The sequence below is a fragment of the Polyodon spathula genome, chromosome 11, assembly GCF_017654505.1.
Source record: "Polyodon spathula isolate WHYD16114869_AA chromosome 11, ASM1765450v1, whole genome shotgun sequence".
Lineage (NCBI taxonomy): Eukaryota > Metazoa > Chordata > Actinopteri > Acipenseriformes > Polyodontidae > Polyodon > Polyodon spathula.
The window spans coordinates 12,392,703-12,411,396 of record NC_054544.1 but is presented as its reverse complement, the minus strand read 5'-3'; the positions used below and the strand labels follow the sequence as shown (position 1 = coordinate 12,411,396).

The 18,694-nt window shown below is 38.8% G+C and overlaps 1 protein-coding gene across 1 annotated transcript in view; it reads left to right on the top strand.

Moving 5' to 3' along the window:
• Nucleotides 1-18,580, top strand: part of LOC121323206 (low-density lipoprotein receptor-related protein 2-like) — a 60,905-nt gene extending 42,325 nt beyond the window's left edge. The window contains exons 46-80 of the mRNA XM_041264107.1: nucleotides 419-544; nucleotides 853-972; nucleotides 1,995-2,126; nucleotides 2,627-2,828; nucleotides 2,968-3,263; nucleotides 3,599-4,112; nucleotides 4,795-4,947; nucleotides 5,273-5,443; nucleotides 5,544-5,767; nucleotides 6,017-6,194; nucleotides 6,337-6,533; nucleotides 7,022-7,267; nucleotides 7,598-7,726; nucleotides 8,255-8,374; nucleotides 8,804-8,920; nucleotides 9,045-9,161; nucleotides 9,415-9,552; nucleotides 9,677-9,799; nucleotides 9,987-10,115; nucleotides 10,475-10,606; nucleotides 11,068-11,199; nucleotides 11,603-11,746; nucleotides 11,913-12,078; nucleotides 12,414-12,542; nucleotides 12,630-12,850; nucleotides 13,055-13,234; nucleotides 13,325-13,444; nucleotides 13,606-13,696; nucleotides 14,405-14,472; nucleotides 14,929-15,046; nucleotides 15,308-15,437; nucleotides 15,926-16,036; nucleotides 16,134-16,244; nucleotides 16,551-16,622; nucleotides 17,018-18,580. Coding sequence (XP_041120041.1) covers nucleotides 419-544; nucleotides 853-972; nucleotides 1,995-2,126; nucleotides 2,627-2,828; nucleotides 2,968-3,263; nucleotides 3,599-4,112; nucleotides 4,795-4,947; nucleotides 5,273-5,443; nucleotides 5,544-5,767; nucleotides 6,017-6,194; nucleotides 6,337-6,533; nucleotides 7,022-7,267; nucleotides 7,598-7,726; nucleotides 8,255-8,374; nucleotides 8,804-8,920; nucleotides 9,045-9,161; nucleotides 9,415-9,552; nucleotides 9,677-9,799; nucleotides 9,987-10,115; nucleotides 10,475-10,606; nucleotides 11,068-11,199; nucleotides 11,603-11,746; nucleotides 11,913-12,078; nucleotides 12,414-12,542; nucleotides 12,630-12,850; nucleotides 13,055-13,234; nucleotides 13,325-13,444; nucleotides 13,606-13,696; nucleotides 14,405-14,472; nucleotides 14,929-15,046; nucleotides 15,308-15,437; nucleotides 15,926-16,036; nucleotides 16,134-16,244; nucleotides 16,551-16,622; nucleotides 17,018-17,185 — 5,525 coding nt within the window. The 3' untranslated portion in view covers nucleotides 17,186-18,580. The remainder of the gene's footprint in view (nucleotides 1-418; nucleotides 545-852; nucleotides 973-1,994; nucleotides 2,127-2,626; nucleotides 2,829-2,967; nucleotides 3,264-3,598; nucleotides 4,113-4,794; nucleotides 4,948-5,272; nucleotides 5,444-5,543; nucleotides 5,768-6,016; nucleotides 6,195-6,336; nucleotides 6,534-7,021; nucleotides 7,268-7,597; nucleotides 7,727-8,254; nucleotides 8,375-8,803; nucleotides 8,921-9,044; nucleotides 9,162-9,414; nucleotides 9,553-9,676; nucleotides 9,800-9,986; nucleotides 10,116-10,474; nucleotides 10,607-11,067; nucleotides 11,200-11,602; nucleotides 11,747-11,912; nucleotides 12,079-12,413; nucleotides 12,543-12,629; nucleotides 12,851-13,054; nucleotides 13,235-13,324; nucleotides 13,445-13,605; nucleotides 13,697-14,404; nucleotides 14,473-14,928; nucleotides 15,047-15,307; nucleotides 15,438-15,925; nucleotides 16,037-16,133; nucleotides 16,245-16,550; nucleotides 16,623-17,017) is intronic.
• Nucleotides 18,581-18,694: the final 114 nt, after the last annotated feature.

The following is an 18,694-nucleotide window of genomic DNA, read 5'->3' as shown; positions in this document are numbered from 1 at the left end:
TCTTGCAGGCTGGAGGAATATTTGTCCCTATCTCTGCCTGCCTATAAAGCTACCAAGAATAACTTTTGTGAAAAGGTTACGACCTCCAGTTCTGCCATAATTGAGAGTTTCTTGGCTCTGTGCCCAGGCATTGTATACGTCCTGATTTAAAAACGTATTCAGACACGAAAAAGACTTCATCCTTTGATAAGAAGATTATAGCTGAGCGAATCTCGTATGAATCAGTCTAATCATGTTCATTTTAAAACTGTTGGTGCATTAGCACAAGTTATAGTTCTTATTCTTTTTCTTCGTATGTACAAAGAGGACTATTGAGCTGCCTGTTGTAGCTCATTTATCATTTTAGATGAACTCCAGTTCCTCTACAGGGGTAGGTTTCCTAAAGGTTGCAATTTGTTTGTTTTGTCTTTTTCTTTAGCTGAACGTACATGCCAACCTGGATTTACAAAGTGTCAGACTACGAATATTTGCATTCCTCGCTCGTATCTGTGTGATGGAGACAACGACTGTGGAGATATGAGTGATGAGGGCCTGACTCACTGCAGTATGTTGCAGACAAATTTACTGTTCTTTAGAACTTCAGTCATTCTGTACCATACAAGTAAAGTGCTGTACATATCTGATGAAGTTTCCCTATTGCAAATTGTGTAGAATAACAGAACGTCTTTGAACTAATGGACATCTTCTCTAACTCCACAGCATGTAGAATAAAACGTAAAACATACTGATTTGTACAGATCCCAATACAGACATTTTGGCCACAATCTATACGGCTCTTCCAAGTTACAATTATAATCTTTAAATATATTCACCAGTTTATACTAAGGCACCCTCTTTTTTTACCCTTTCCAGCTACTGTGACTTGTACAGACACTGAATTCCGCTGTTCTAGCGGCCGCTGTATCCCGGCTCACTGGTATTGCGATGAAGGAATTGACTGTGCCGATGGCTCGGATGAACCTACCACTTGTGGTGACTATGTTAAATTATTCTGTATGAGGTGGTTCACCTAGTTCCCCTTGACATGAGCCGGCATAACACTGTGCTCCTATACTTTGAGCAGGTTCCCAAACTGAGAGTTGGGACCCTCTTGGGGTGGTCACAGAGTATTTCAGGGGGGTCGCTAAACGACCACATCAGAGGCATTTGTTATATCATACCTGCTCAGTCAAACAGAGAACTCACAGGCTGGCCTGTGTGATCAGATCACCCATTATTAAATCAAGTACTTTGTGCTCGCTCATGTGGGTCAGTTATCGCTGTCTTTTAAAAGGGAGACAGAGACATATGTAAATTTCTACAGTGCAATGAAGCAGGTGGTTTGGTGCGGGTAGGAAATTCTATCAGATTTAACATAACAAAATATATTTTCTGTTTGTGCTGTAAAAGTTTTCCTCTTAATGTATTATAATAATATTGACAATGGCTTTCTTTTTTGCCAGCCAGACCCAAATCACTTCAAAGGGGGTACAGAATACTAAGCAGAGAACAAGAGTTCTGTTGGAATGACAACTATATTAAATATAGAAGTTTTTTTTAATTAGTATTTTTAAAGAATGTTTTGAAGAGATTTATTACAGCTGCAAATCATATAATGTGTCCAGTATCTGACATGTATGTGACATTATTAAAGTGAGTTTTAGTTGAACTGTGACAAAAGGACTATGAAACTGGTGGAACTCCCTGGAGGGGTGACTAACATAGCGGCAGATGCCTTTACAGCCAGTGATTGTGTGCCGCATTCCACGGCTGCACTGCCTGCTATTCACTCTTAAAATGGTTGTTGTAGGTATTATTCCTGGTTAATGTATTTTTCTCAATCTTATCCATTTAGTTCCTGTAACAGACAAGTATAGTTTGTGCTATTTTAATGTTTAATCATTTTGAGTCACTTTGTCTGAATTTAGAATTTAGATTTTAGATCAAGTGGATTTAGCATAAAAGAAAGAGGCCCTGGCTGAATGCTAATTTAAATGTACTGTGTTTCCTCCTAGCCACCCAAGTGAGGACGTGTTCCAGTGAGCAGTTCCGGTGCGATGACTCCAGGTGTATTCCCTATTCGTGGATCTGTGATGGGGACAACGATTGCGGAGACATGAGTGATGAGGACGGAAGACACAGCTGTGGTGGGATTTCCATTTATACCTTATTAGTATGGCTGGCATTCTGGTATAATAGAATACGATGTTTGCACTCTGGGGTCTAAGAAAGAGGAATTCCAGACCCCTCCCCCGCAACTCCCATCCAGCTTTGTCAATAAAGGGCCTAGCTGGAAATGAACCGCAGTCTCACAGTTAGTATTTCCTGCTGAAACAGTTGCTTAAGTTAAGTATAAAATCAAGTCACAATTGTTTTTTTCTTTTATGATTTGTGCAGTTTATTTTATGTGAAGTAATTATAGCACAGTGAAAAAACACTAGCATTAGGCCAAACAAAATGAACCAGCAGAAGCAACAACTTTTTACCCACACTTTTCATAAGCGTATGAATACAAAGTATGCTTAGTAAAGACTAAAGATTTTGTCCCCAGTTTTGATTATCCTAACAGGTTGTCTTCCGCACTAGGAATCAAAGGCGTAACTCATTTTGCTGTTTTCCCCCGTATTGATTTCTCCTTTCGTTTCAGCAAACCACAACTGTACAGCTTCCGAGTTCACCTGCGTTAACAACCAGCCTCCTCAGAGAAAGTGCATTCCTCAAGCCTGGGTCTGTGATGGAGATTCTGACTGCTCTGACGCTTATGATGAGCATCAAAACTGCACCAGGAACTCCTGCTCAGAGAACGAATACACATGCAGCAATGGCCTATGTGTTAGGGGTTCTTACAGGTTTGTAGTTTTAAAATATGTTGCTTCAATGGGCTATTAAAAAATGACAGCTGTGCCAATGACTTTTCAAAAGGTTATTTATTTAAGCCACCATCGACTTGCAAATCTGTGTAATGGTTTGCTCTATTTTTGATGCCAGGTGTGACCGGCGGAATGATTGTGGTGATGGCAGCGATGAACAGGGGTGCACCTACCTAGAATGTCAACAGCAGCAGTTCACTTGCCAAAATGGGCGCTGCATTTCAAAGGATTTCGTCTGTGATGGTGACAATGACTGTGGAGATGAATCTGATGAACTAGATCATCTCTGTCACGTCCCACAACCATCCTGTGCCCCAGATCAGTTTAAGTGTGACAATGGAAATTGCATTGAAAACATCAAAGTCTGTGACAGGTCGGATGACTGCTCAGACAACAGTGATGAGAAGGGATGTGGTGAGAATAGTTCTTAAGCTATGAATCTGAATCTGGGAAAGCATTAAATTCAGTTATTGTTTGAGCAACCATCATATTGGGCGACATAATCTCCTCCTGAATTGGGATCATTTTTTGAATTTCCAACACTTTCAATAGTGAGGCTGGAATTATTTAAATGATATTCATCTATTAACTTTTTTTTTTAATTTCAGAATATTAAATACACTTTTAATTATTTTATGCTCTGCAATATTGGCGAAGGGACCAACTTTGGATTCAGTTTTTTCTTTCATTTTCATTATTTAGGAGGTGCCAGCAAAGCTAATTTTGCTGTTTTCTTTCACTTATTCTAGGCATCAACGAATGCACTGATCCCACAATGCAGCGATGTGATCACGATTGCACGAACACAATAACTAGCTTCTTCTGCTCGTGCCGCCCTGGATATCAGCTCATGTCTGACAATCGGACTTGCGATGACATCAACGAGTGTAACGAAACACCAAGCGTGTGCAGTCAGCTCTGTGAGAACACGGTGGGCTCCTACATTTGTAAGTGTGCTCCTGGGTATATTCGGGAACCTGACGGAAAAACTTGCCGGCAGAACAGCAACATAGCGCCCTACCTTATTTTCAGCAACCGCTACTATCTACGCAATCTGTCTGCCGACGGGCAGTCCTACTCCCTTATCCTCCAAGGCTTGACCAGCGTAGTGGCTATGGACTTTGACAGGGCAGAAGGAAGGCTCTACTGGGTCGATGTGGGAAGAAGAGTTGTTGAACGAATGTTTCTTAACGGGACAAACAGAGAGCCGGTTCTCACTGGAGTGCTACATGGTGAAGGGCTTGCAGTGGATTGGGTTGGCAGGTAAGATTTAAGCTTTCTTCATGAGACATACAAGCTGTTCAATAATTAGAGTCCTGTTCTGGCAGTATAAAGCCACCGAGAAACTACAGAGTAGTATGAAAATGGTATAACTGCTTATTTCTTATTAGTTTTATACTTTGACAAGCATTTTATTCATATCTGCCAGTCTGAAGTTTTGTTGTTTTTACAGACCTGTGTGGAATTCAAAACATTGAATCTGTGTAAATTACAGCTTTGCTTATCAGTCCCTGATAGCCAGTGTACCACATATATATCTCTCGTCTGACTCAGGGACTAGGATATTATATTGAACTTTTCTTCTGAAATGGAAATGATTTGTATAAATGGTTAAAAGGAATGTCTACAAATGCATAATTTGTTTTGATGTGTATTTTATTTAGAAGCCAAATTCAGGCATGAGAGAGTACATTTCAAAGTTGAAATTCTTAGATCAGAGAGGAATTTCTAATGTGTATGTTTAGGGCCCCCTTTTGGTGACAAACTGCATAACATATTCAATTTCTCTAATTGCTTTTGACAATAATAGAAAGAGAACTGCTTTGCATCAAATGCAATCTTCCTTTTATCTTCCTAAAAAGTCATCAAACTAGTACTTTAGAAAACGCACAGCATGAACTAAGCATAAACCTTATATATAAATTGTTCCTAATTTTCTTTGCAGAAAACTATACTGGGTTGATGCGTTCCTTGACTGTCTAAACGTGGCTGAGCTAGATGGACGTTTTGTTAAAAAGCTGGCTGAACACTGTGTGGACACCAACAATAGCTACTGCTTTGAAAACCCAAGGGCTGTAGCCGTGCATCCGAAATATGGGTACGTTCTCTTTATGACTTTTCAATGGCTTTAAAAGGTCAAAGATGTAGTAATAAATCAGAGTTCTTATACTGTTCAACCAGTGGGATGAAAGGCAAGTGAGATCAAAGGCAATTCAAGTTATGTATGAAGTGTACAATAATTTGGTTGCATGCCGTTTTGTTTGTTATTTTTCCTGATTGCTTAGAAATTTACATTTCAAGTTCAATTTATTTATCCATGATCCAGATGAGTGAGACCAAAGAGATTATTCACAGTCGCACGTACAAGGACAGGCAGCAGAAAACTGAAAAAAATTGTCAACTTTATTCATCCTTTATTCCAGCTATGTTTATTGGTCTGACTGGGGATACAAGGCTTTTATTGGTCGAGTGGGAATGGATGGGACAAACAAGACAGCTGTAATCACCTCTAAGATTGAATGGCCTAATGGTCTCACAGTTGACTACACCAATGATAAGCTGTACTGGGCAGATGCGCATCTAAATTACATTGAGTAAGTTACCCTTCATATGTAACAGTATTACAGTTTCTGTGACCAGTTTAAGTTTTTCCCTCCCTTTAATTTCTCAATCACTCTTCTGCTTTGTATTCAGGTATTCAGATTTAAATGGACATCATCGCCACACAGTCTATGATGGAACATTGCCTCACCCATTTTCTATCACTGTGTTTGAAGACACCCTTTACTGGACTGACTGGAATACCAGAACTGTGGAGAAAGGAAACAAGTATGATGGGTCAGGCAGGACAGCTTTGGTGAACACTACACACCGGCCATTCGATATTCATGTTTACCACCCCTACAGACAACCGATATGTAAGCAAATCATTTTCCAAACTACAATTTAAACTTTAGTGAAATGTCATTGTTGTCTTTGCCACAATTTCCATTTAATTATTTTCAGTCATCACACATCCTGATTCATTAAATTAGGTTTCATTCGTTTATCACGGTTGAATTAGTAACAGCTTTGTGAGTTTATCGAATTGTAAAACAGGGTAGAGCTCACATAGAAAGGAAGTTAGATAATATGAATGATAACTCTCCTCTTTTTTTCCCCTCTAGTCACTAACCCATGCAGTGTAAACAATGGAGGATGCTCTCACTTATGTCTGATAAGAAATGGCGGGCAGGGTTATAGCTGTGAGTGCCCAAATAACTTTGTGACCGTCCAGCTGGGTGGAGTTGCCCGCTGTCTTCCTATGTGCTCCAGCACCCAGTACAGATGTGCAGACAATGAAAGGTAAATTGAATTAAAATTGAGCACATTTTAGGAATTTAGAGACCTATTGACAAAGCTTTAACTAAACATTATTTAAATTGCACAGGAGTAATGTTTGTGTATCATCAACCGATGAAAATAAGCAATTTTCTCTGTCTTGCAGGTGTGTCCCTATCTGGTGGAAATGTGATGGACAGCGTGACTGTAGGGATGGATCTGATGAACCTTTCACATGCCCTCTCAGATACTGCCCTGTTGGCCAGTTCCAGTGTAACGATGGAAACTGCACCAGCCCCCACTTCCTGTGTAACACTGTCCAGGACTGCAGAGACGGCTCTGATGAGGAGCCTGTTCTGTGCGGTATGATGGGTTACATTTGAAATCACATGCATTGTATCGTACTTCAGAATCGCATCTGTACAACTAGGTCAGATATAAGAGGAACCCAGTCTTGTATATTCAGTGCTAACTATTTTGAAAGGGTTAGGAGTGTAGGGGTCAACATTTTGCTGTTGCCTTATTCAGAACTACAAGTAAGCAATGTTGCCCATCAAATTTCAAACTAAATTGAATTTTATAGTTATAGAAATGATATTCAGTGATTTTGTGTTTTTTGTCCTGTTAGTCTGACATTGGGAACCTATTCATAAATCTTTAGAAATGGTTTTTTAAAGCTCTTTTTGATTAACTCTTTAAACCAGAAGTTTAGCAATTTTAACCAAGTTGCTCAAACCAAGAATTTTGTTTAAGTTAGAAAATATCACCTTAAGCATCTTGCTTCAACAACTGCCAGACATGTTTCCTGAAAGTCACCTCCAATACTAATCCCTGGACTCTCCTCTTTTCAGCCAATCACCAGTGTGAAATTCACCAGTGGCAGTGCAGCAACAGGAAGTGCATCCCCGAGGCGTGGCAGTGTGACGGGGACAATGACTGTGGTGATAACTCGGACGAGGACGCCACTCACTGCTCCACCAGGACCTGCCCCCCAGGCCAGTTCAAATGTAACAACGGCCGCTGCGTTCCACAGACCTGGAAGTGTGATGTGGACGATGACTGTGGAGACAGCTCTGATGAGCCTCATGATGAGTGCAGTGAGTACAGCACATGCACTGAAGATTATTCAGAATAAGAACTGAACTTCCAGTCACATCATGCTATTTCTTATCTGTCGCACCTCAGAGTGACACCTTTCATTCTGCAAGCTGTTCGGAAATTTGGAGTGTTACTATAGCACTGACACTATATCTATAATGCTACCTGTAGGCTTTTTCTGTTACACCAGAGTCTTAATATCTGAGAAATGAATGTGCATTATGAGATGGGACCTTCAAATTAATTTCTATAAAGTTTTATAGCATGCACTTATTTTGGACTGCCATTGTCTTTATGAACCAAAATATTGACTGTTTTTGTTTTTCTAGTGGGTCCTGCCTATCGCTGTGACAATCACACTGAGTTTGACTGCAAAACAAACTATCGCTGCGTTCCTCTTTGGTCAGTCTGCAATGGGCATAATGACTGCAGAGACAACAGCGATGAGCAAGGCTGTGGTATGTCTTCATTTTAAAACACAGAGACTAGGATACACAGTGATACTTTAAGCCTGCTTATGCAGTTCTGTCAATCATAGTTGATATATTGTACGTCCTGAAGTTCTTTCTTTTTCAGACAATGCACAGACAGTTCAGGAGAGCGAGGGATTCACAAGAACACTCCCTCCCCTGCAGAAGGATCTGTCTCAGACAGGACTCAGACACTTTGATTTAGTAGAGCGTGGGGGAGACACAACTCTGTTCATTATGCTGACAAGTGCACTCCCCTTACTTATCAACTCCTCACCCTTTCTTAGCACCACTTTGTACCACTGAATAGAAAAACTAGACACATCTGTTTGATTTAAAGACAGTCCTGAAATGATGTAAACTAAAGCTCCTAGTACTGTATGTTCAATTTTTCTCTATAAAGGAAAAACTCTGCTGCCTTCTACTGGTGACACCTGGTTGTTGCAGTGGGTGTGATCCAGCTGGAACTCTTTAAGAAGTGTTCTTCAGTGTGTTTTTCTGTGGTTTTATTTCCAGAGGCGCTAACCTGTGATCCGTTGGGAGATTTCCACTGTGACAATCACCAGTGCGTCCCCCTGCGCTGGAAGTGTGATGGAGACAATGACTGTGGAGACGGGTCAGATGAGCGAGGCTGCAGTAAGTCTCAACGCAACACTGCCAAAGCATTGTTAGGGATTAACTTCCACACAGAAACAATGCAGCTTTTAAAGCTTCTTAAGCAGCTTTATACATATACTATTATTAACTCCTAATGCCTTTGCATAGACCTGAGACTGAACAGGTTGATACCAGATTCAAATCTGAAAATGGGCTTTTGGTTTTATGAGAATCTTGCCTCTTTTTGTAAACAAGTTGTTCAGTGACTTGTAATAATAAGTAAACTTGGGGTTTATTGCACTTGTATGAAGTGTTTTCACAGGGGGAACATAGATGTGTCTGTTTTGGAAAGGTGAACTCATTACAATACAATTTTAGGGACATAAGTAGTCTGGTTGGAGAACTTTGCAGATGTTTGTTAAAGTATTTGCACATGCATGTGTAACCCCCTATTTTGTTTGATCTCAGGTCCTCGCACCTGTACAGAGAGTGAATATCGCTGTGACAATCTGCTCTGCATTCCTGACCGCTGGGTGTGTGACCACGACAGTGACTGTGAAGACAATTCAGACGAAAGAGACTGTGGTGTGTTTTAAATTGGACAACACTTCAGTCTGCATGGACTGCGATTTATAAAATACGTTTTGTTATAAGTTAATAATGTAGATTGTAATTATTGTTAAATAAAATCATGACGTGCATTCTGCAGACCTGCGGACCTGTCATCCTGGTTACTATCAGTGCAACAGTGGCCATTGCATTGCAGAGAGGTTCAAATGTGATGGGAACGCTGACTGCCTTGATTACTCAGACGAGTCAGCATGTCGTAAGTCTGACCTATTTTCTAAAAAGACACTGTACGTAAAAAAAATCTGGTGCAGACCACTCAAGCAAATCTTTGAAAGGTAATTGCTTGGCAGTATTCATTAAGTGTCACATCCTTCACTAGTGCAATACTGCTTCATTAATGTGACCTTTTTTTAACTAATTTCTGTCCACACAAAGGATGCATTTAAATAATCCCCAAGCTATATGAGGGCACGGATATTACAGGAGGGTTTGTGCTTCTTTTTCCACAGCTACACGTTATCCCGATGGCACCTATTGCCCACCACTCATGTTTGAATGTAGGAACCACGTGTGCATCCAGCCCTACTGGAAATGTGATGGAGATGACGACTGCGGGGATAACTCAGACGAGGAGCTGCACCTGTGCTGTAGGCAATCTTTCACTTTACCTTCACAGCACCTGGGATATGAAGTTTCATTTTGTTTTTTTAACTTGGGGAATGATAAGTATGTTATTTAGTTGATTTATCCTTGTTGTTTTCTGCATTTCAGTGGATGTTCCTTGTGACCCGCCTTTCCGTTTCCGTTGTGACAACAACCGCTGTATCTACAGCCACGAGTCGTGCAACACGGTGGATGACTGTGGGGACGGCAGTGACGAGAAACAAGAGCATTGTGAGTGCCGTTAGATAGGGGAGTATTAAAGTGTGCTTGGTGCGGTCATGGATGCGTTTTGTATTTTGTATATAGGGGGACATTTTAAGAAGTTTTGCTCCCCCCAGTCTTGTTGTCCTCTGAGAGTTGAAATCCAAATGTGTGTTCACATTTTTTATATATTTTTTATTTTTTATCATTGTTGCAGGTTTAGCACCAACCCATGGCCCTTGCACACCAGAAGAGTACAAATGCAGTAACAGCCATTGCATTCCACTGCAATATGCCTGTGACAACTATGATGACTGTGGAGACCACTCTGATGAACTAGGCTGCAGTGAGTAGTCCAGATATATTGCATACTGCATAGTCACACATCTTATGTCCCTGAGGGATCTCAGTTTTCTCCACATGTCTGGAATCAATTTGCAGTTAATTGGGAGAAGGCTTAACTGTACTTGCATGTCTGTTAAGTGGTTCACTGGTTTGAGTCTTATTTTGTGGATTAACCCGAGTGATTCGCTCAACACAATAATTAGTCGGTTTAATAAAAATGAATTAATGCGCATAATTACCAATTTCAGAGACACAGATTGAGTTAGTCTTCTCTTCTTCCTCTGGTCTGACCAAATTCACAGACAAAGCATAGCAACTTATAAAACAACAAATAACCGAGCTCTGTATGTTTCCACCCAGACCGTGGAGCAGATCGCACATGTAATGAGAACATCTGTGAGCACAATTGCACCGACCTCACTGAGGGAGGCTTCATCTGCTCCTGCAGGCCGGGATACAAACCCCGTGTAACAGACAGAAACTCCTGCGCTGGTAAGTCAAAGTGGTAATTAATAGCAAACCTGACTCCCAACATTACACTTTGATTTGGGTTTCGATTTAATAATAGCTTGTACAGAGTAGGGATGTGAGTCAAACATTAAGACGATGTAGACATTTGTGGACAAATGTTACAATTACTATTTTTTGACTTGTGTATTCCATTCTCCTAATGTCTGGAATGGATGTTTTAAGGAAATATGAAATATTTTATTCAGATTCTGTTTTTTTTTTTTTTTTTTTTTCTGTGAAATTAGTATTTTAGAATACACAATATCCTTGCTGGGTAACCAAACCCAGACCTCCGGATAATCATTTAAGTGACTCCCATTTTAAAAAGTAATATATCTGGCAAATCAGTCAGATATTGAGGGTACCCTGTGAACTGTATCTCAAATGTATACCGATCCGTTCACATTGCATTCATAGATCGTTTATTTGTTTTGGGATGGCAGATATCGATGAGTGTGCTATCTATGGAACATGCCCCCAGGACTGTCAAAATTCCAAAGGCAGTTATGAGTGTTTCTGTGCAGAGGGATTCAGATCTGTTGGTGAACAGCATGGAATTGAATGTGCAGCCCCTGGTAAGTGTGAATAATGCTGAACAACTGTTTCCTTGGAATTATAATTTGCATGTGTAATGCAACCAATGTTCAGCACAATATTTACATGTCTGGTAATCAGGATGCAATACAATGAGATGGATGATCAGCAGTTTTAAAAAGCAGCTTTAATTAAAATAATAATAATAATAATAATAATAATAAATAATAATAATAATAATAATAAATAATAATAATAATAATAATACCAGTAGTAGAGTATAAATAGAAACAAAAATGAAGGAGTACAGATTTTTGATCAAACGTTATTTAAAAAATACAGTTCCTTTTTAAATCATAAAACACATTGATATTGACACATGCATCAGTGATCCGGTTTGTAACACGTCTATGGATTCTCACCACAGTCTCTAACTCCTTGTAGGAAACCCTCCAGTGCTGCTGTTGCCGGACAACGTGCGCATCCGCAGATTCAACCTCTCCTTGAAGCAGTACTCGGACTACATTGACGAGGCGGAACACATCCAGGCCCTGGACTATGACTGGGATCCTGAAGGAATAGGCCTCAGTAAAAAGAATTAATACTTGAATTTATTTCCGTGACAAGCATCCACCACTGTTTACTGAAGCCACGAGTGATAACAGAAGTCTATTTTTATAGATATTTCAGAGAAAATACTTGACGACTCACCGTAGAATTTATTTAAATGATTGAATGCTTTTTCTGTTTTCAGGTGTTGTGTACTGGACTGTGCTAGGACGTGGCTCACAGTTTGGGGCTATCAAACGGGCCTATATGACCACTTTTGATGATGGTGGTAACAACCCAGTGAGGGAAGTGGATTTGAATCTGCGGTATATTGTAAAACCTGATGGGATTGCAGTTGACTGGATTGGGAGGTAGGCTGTAGTACATTTTGCGTAGTATAAGTAATTGATTTCATGTTTTGTTGTTCTATACATTGAGGATAAGTGTATACTATGCCAATATCCTGAAATGTTTTGAAGAATTCAGCAGTCAACTGCTGCATTACAAACCTTTTCCAATGTTTACCAAAAAAAAAAAAAACCTTATACAAGCTATTTTATATGGTACAAGTTAGAACTACTTCATTCACTGATCTTGTGTATATTACCCTGAGCTGTTGTGTATGAGAGTGAAACACTATTATCACTTCAGCTTCACAGTCTTTTCTTTTCATCATTCACCCTAATGCCATATTGTTGTGTTGCAGACACATTTACTGGACAGACTCGGGGACAAATAGAATTGAGGTAGCCAAGCTGGATGGACGGTATAGAAAGTGGCTGATCCACACAGAGCTAGACCAGCCAGCTGCTATTGTTGTCAATCCAAAACTTGGGTAAGCACATTGGATGATTTTTATATTATTCATTTACACTTTGGTGTTTGTGCAATATATAAAACTTTATTTTTTGTGTCGCTTTAGAACCATTTTCTGGACTGACTGGGGCAGAGAGCCCAAGATTGAGTCTGCCTGGATGGATGGAAATAACAGACAGGTCCTGGTTAAGGATGACCTCGGGTGGCCTACAGGCCTCACTATTGACTACCTAAATGGAGACAGGATCTACTGGAGTGACTCCAAAGAGAACATTATAGAATCTATGAAAACCGATGGAACTGACAGGAAAATCGTTATTTTTGGAGGTAACACGAATTAAAATAATTAGTTACTGTGAAGTCTAATATGGTTTACATGCTGCATGCATTAATGTTTTTTTACGCTGTTGTCATGCTTTTGAGACTTTAGCATGAAGATGCAATGCAAAACATAATTTGCATGGTAAAATGTATAATGCAAGAAGGGCATACTACAAGCATTTCTTTTTGCATGTTCTTTAACAAACCTAGATATTGGAAATCCGTACAGTCTGGATGTGTTTGAAGGACATGTATATTGGACAACAAAGCAAAAGGGTGAAGTGTGGAAAACAAATAAATTTGGAAATGGAGAAAAGGTGAAGGTGCTAATAATAAATCCTTGGCTGACTCAAGTTCGCATCTACCAGGAGCATAGATACAATAACTCAGGTGAGACAGCAGACTAAGAAAAGCTAGACATTCCTGCTTCTTTAAATAGTGCCTTAAAAAAAAATCTAATTCACTCCATCTGCTTTCCAGTGCCTAACCCCTGCAAGGATGTCTGCAGTCATCTCTGTTTGCTGAGACCAGGTGGCTATACATGTGCTTGCCCTCAGGGTGCACAGTTATTGGGTGGAAGCACCACTGAATGTGATGCAGGTACGTGTGAACCACTCCCGTTTCCCTGTATTTGAACTGGAAAGTTCCTTATTGCCTGGCAGCTTTGATTCTTCCTCGACCAAACACACTAATATAAACATGAAATGCTTTGCAGCTAATAGCATTTTCCTAATGTTTTGCACTGCTTTCGTTTCCTGCAGCTATTGAAGCTCCATTGTCCATGCCGCCAGCATGCAGATGCATGCATGGTGGAACATGCTACACAGATGAAGGGGGTCTTCCGAAGTGCAAGTAAGTTCAGCTGTCATGTTACAGTGCATGTTGTCAGGTGATGCTTCCTTTCATAACCATTTAAACACCATGTTCATGTAAACTCGTCTCATGCAGTATCAGTTGTTGCCTTATCCTCCACCTCCCAGACTTCCATTTTTTTTCCTTTATCTAAAAAACTAAATATAATTGAAGTTCAATTTGACATTACTTCATCTTGTTAACAGTACTACCACTGCCCTGTCAACAGACAAAGGTCGATCTTATTGTACTTGTGCTGAATCGTTAAAACAACAAAAAAGCAAAACAAAGTCCATAGGGCACTGCAAGAAGAGTTTCATGTGTTTATCTCCATTTCAGATTTGTACTGATTTATGGCTTTTTAGAAAATACAAACAGTGTTTGTTTTACAGCAGCTGTAACTGTAATGACTTGTTCAGTCTGTTCAGGTGTTTTTAGATTAGATGCCCTTGACTTAGTAAAATGCACATGTATATAGATGCTTTTAAGTGTACATTAATATCTCATAATGTTAACAAGATGAAAGGACTTGCTTTGTTAAAGGCTTGACATTTTGATTTACTACTGAAGTGATTTTGAAGTAAATTCTAAGAACATGTAGAGATTTTGAAGATGCTGTGAAGGAGATCATTTTGAAATGACAAGAGAAAATGTCTTCTTGTAGACTGTGAAACTGCAGGCCCTGAATTGTTGCACGCTGTTTTACAGGTGTCCTTACAGCTACACTGGAAGTTTCTGTGAAATTGGAAAATCAAGAAGTGGACCTGCAGGAACAGGTACAGCACTCTCGAGCACAGTATAACTACACACACAAATCCTCTCATGCCAGCAAGGAAACATCACTCTTTTATACTGACCAGACCAATGGTTCCTAACACTTTTCAAAGCGGGAATCAACTTGGTGTTTGTGACCATGACCAGTCTGGGACTAATAACAAATACATATTTACACTGAAAACTACACCAGCACTTGAGATATTGTCAATGAGAGTATTATGCTGCCATGCTGTTGTGGTGCGTTGGGGGGCAAGGGGTTGTTCTGTGGCTTCAGTGAAGGAAATTCACACATCAAGGATTTGACTTTTTGCCTTAACATCAAGAATTTTGTACACATTTTTTGTATGGTCTATGACTCATTTAAAGGGCTCATCCATATATTATATATCTAATTGACTTAAAACCTCTAAATTAAAGCCCAGTGTGTCACCTGCTTGTTTGTGTTTTTTTTCTAGCTCTTGCTGTGTTGCTGGTAGTGATTATCATCCTCACCATTGGAGCCCTGGCAGTAGGAGGGTTCCTGAATTACAAACGCACTGGTTCACTTATTCCCTCTCTGCCTAAACTGCTCAGGTAGAATATATTTCCCATTATTACATACAAAGTATATATTTATTTTCTAAAGGCTTTTTTGGGTGTTTCCATCACTAACTAAAAACTTGACCAATTTGGTTACCAAAACTATATTTAGTGAGCGCTACAAACCACAGCAACCACACGGAAATCAAATATTTTTTTAAATAACATTACTGTATTTGATAATTAATTACATAAGTTAGTATTGATTATTTTTAATAATGATATCTGAAACAAATTGCTTCTTTTTGTCTACAGTTTGAGTAGCTTGGTGAAATCCAGTGAAAATGGTAATGGCGTGACATTCAGATCAGGAGATGATGTTACTATGGATCTGGGGCCACCAGGAGTTAGTGGAGTTTCTGTTATAGACAGAGCAATGCAGATGGTAAGTATGAGTCTGCTGTTTTACACAGACTAGGGTGTGTAAACTACTCATCAGCTGCAGAGTCACTTACAACATCTCGCCCGAAAGACAGAGCACAAGGTTAACTGAACTGCTCAAGATCATACAGTGAGTGACCAGGGATTTGAACTGGGGACCTCCTGGTTACAAGCCCTTTTCTTTAACCACTGGACCACACAGCCTAAAAAGGTCTAATTAAGCAAGTTATCAGTTCAATTAAGGGTCAGTTAAGTAATTGAGAGCTCAGTTGGAATGAAAGCCAGCAGACACAGGGGGTCCCCCACGATCAGGTTTGAAAACCACTGCTTTAAGAGAACCAGTACCAGAATGCTGGGACATCTTTATCTGTATTTTTCCCTTTTAAGGGTCTACTTTCAAGGCTTGTATTTTGAGTACTAATATCTTGTTAAATACCAAATATGTGGTTTATTATTATATGCCTCATGCATTGTTACTAATTTCAATCATAGAATGAAGACTTTGCTGAGGAAACAGGGAAACAACCAGTCACATTTGAGAACCCCATGTACACAACCACAGGAAATGCAGCCAGTGACCCAGCTGTCATTTACGCTACACAGGTAGGGCTGATTTTGAACAGCGATACAAAATGATTTTGTAGTTTTGTATGTTTTGTAGTGATTCTCAATTCGTCTATTTAAAAAAAAAAAAATGTAGGTTACAGTAAATGTGAACTCTGAGCAGAATGAAAACTATGAGAACCCCACCTATTCTTCAAAGCAACCTGCAGTGGAAGTGGAAAAAACCCTGGCAAGTAGAGAAACGCAGGTAAGCTACAGAATTGTGCTATTGGAAACATTCTCACTAGGAAATCAATGATACAGAGCTTTTATGGTGCCACAACCTGACCCTAAAATTCTACCTGTATATGAAAAATAATAATACAAAACCAAATTAAACTTCAGTTCCATACCTACAGTTAAGCCACTTGCTTGCAAGCACTGATGTATTTTTTTAAATGCTGCTGGTATATTATGCTGCTAGTTTTACTTTATAGTCTAATTAGAGATGCGATTGCACACGTTAGCAGTAAACATTAGGTTTTGCCAGTACTGTTTTAAACCTTTTTTCTAGGAGTCAAAGTGGGGTTTCTTTAAAAGAAAGCTGAAACCTGGCACAACTTTTGAAAATCCACTATATGCCGAAGTAAGTATTTTTTAATGTGCATATAATGATTTGAAGAAAAACACATTTTAATTTGACAAGCTATTGATTATACCTATGTAGTTAAATTGTACATATATTTTAACTATATTCTGTCAGTTAAAATATAATAAAGGATGGTGTGAATTCAAATTAATATTAATACATTGTTTTAGTAGTTCCTATCAAATAAAAAAGACTTGATTGACAATACACTTTTCTTGGTAGAACCCATTAGGAACTGGTGTTGCCTCAACTATATCCGAGGGGTGGTTTTTTGGTATCTTTTGGCTGCCATGGGCTAACATGTAATAAAATATGCTTTTTTAGATATGAAATATGTTGACATCAGTCCCTAGAGGTTAAACTTACCTCTTCTCTCTTGTTGCTTGATGTAGAATGATCAGAACATGGGAGGTCCTGAGGAAGAAGCATCTGCTTCTGAACCCTCTCCGTTTTCAACACCAGCACAGCCACAAAAGAAAGAGCGGCTGTCAGCATTCACACCAACAGAGGACACTTTCAGAGACACAGCAAACCTAGTCAAAGAGGACAGTGATGTATAGCCAGGTCTCACACATGGGAATCAAAGACAGACTTTCCTTTGCACATAATATATTTTTATATACAGGCTGGGCAAAACTAGAATAGTACTGTCAAAAAAAAAAAAAAAAAAAACCCTTAGTTGAAAAACCTTATAGAATGCAAATTGGAAGGTCTGTATGAACTATGCCTTGTTTTACTCCTTATGCCAATTCTCATATTTTTTATGAAGATTTTTTTTTTATTGTGATGTACTAAATGTCTATCTTTGCACTGAACCTGCTAAAAGTAATTTTATAAATATGTTGTACATTTGTAAATTTATTAAAGATTATCTGTCAATGATGTTGCTACTGGAAATAGGGTTACCTGTATAAAGTTACAAATATGAAAAATAAACTGGAGGATCAAATTGGATGGGAGGTATTGGAATGGATAGGTGTGTTTTGGGAGCACAGTGCTCTATAAGATGCAGCAGTCTTACTGAAGTTTTATGCATTTCTTCATACATGTTTATATACCTCATTTTGAGCTTGAGAAACAGAAAACCATAAAAACTGGGATTTTATTTTTGTTCTCTCTCTTGCAGAAATACAGAAGCTATTTGGAAATTGTATACTACATTACTTCACATTAAAGTAGACAGACCAGTTGGATGAAATTCCTGTCAATTTAGTGTCATGCCAAACATGTTTCAGAAATGACTTTCATGTGTTCTTTGAATATCTGTGGAACATTATACTCCATATCCATATTCAATCTTCACAAACAATTTATTTGCATATAAATCGAATTTATTTTTCAGTAACAGAAATTTAGGTCCACGTGTTCAGGTTCAGTGGCGCAAGTGGTAACCTGACAGTAAACACCAAAAAACAAAAAAAAAATAATCTTAGTGATTTTTCATGGATATTTGCTGAAATCTTTGATTCACCTTTCGGTTTTTAAACAGTCATTGTTTTATTAAAATGTATTATTGCTTTGAAAGTGGTCCAGTGAAGCCAGCCTGTTCTCTTTTTGAAAGGTAGAAGTAGTAGTAACAAACACGGCCACATTTCTAAATTGTCTGTGCTGGATTCTTGAACAAGTCCATTATATTATACCCTTTTTTATTGGTTTTCATTTCCTTTTTTTGTTTGGATATGAAAGGTGCCTGGTGTCTGGCTGAAGACTGAAGCAGCAAATTCTTTTCAGTTACATATGCCAATAACTTGTTGCAACTCTAAACGTTAAGGACAGTTGCCAACATTTTAAAACACCCAGGCACTGTTATATTCTGTATATAATGAACTTTATTATCGTGTGATAATTATGCGGGTAACATTTGAAATGCCTACAATATACTCGAAGTAGAAAATAAGAACTAGAACAAATTGATGCTGCTGAAAAAAATCTAATAAATCTGTTATTTTATCATAGTTCCTTTTGTGTGTACTATTTTTATGTTTTTGGGTTTTTTTTAAGCAATAAACAATTTTAAAGCATTTAAATACAGTATAATATTACACAATGTACTATTTTAGAAATCGTTT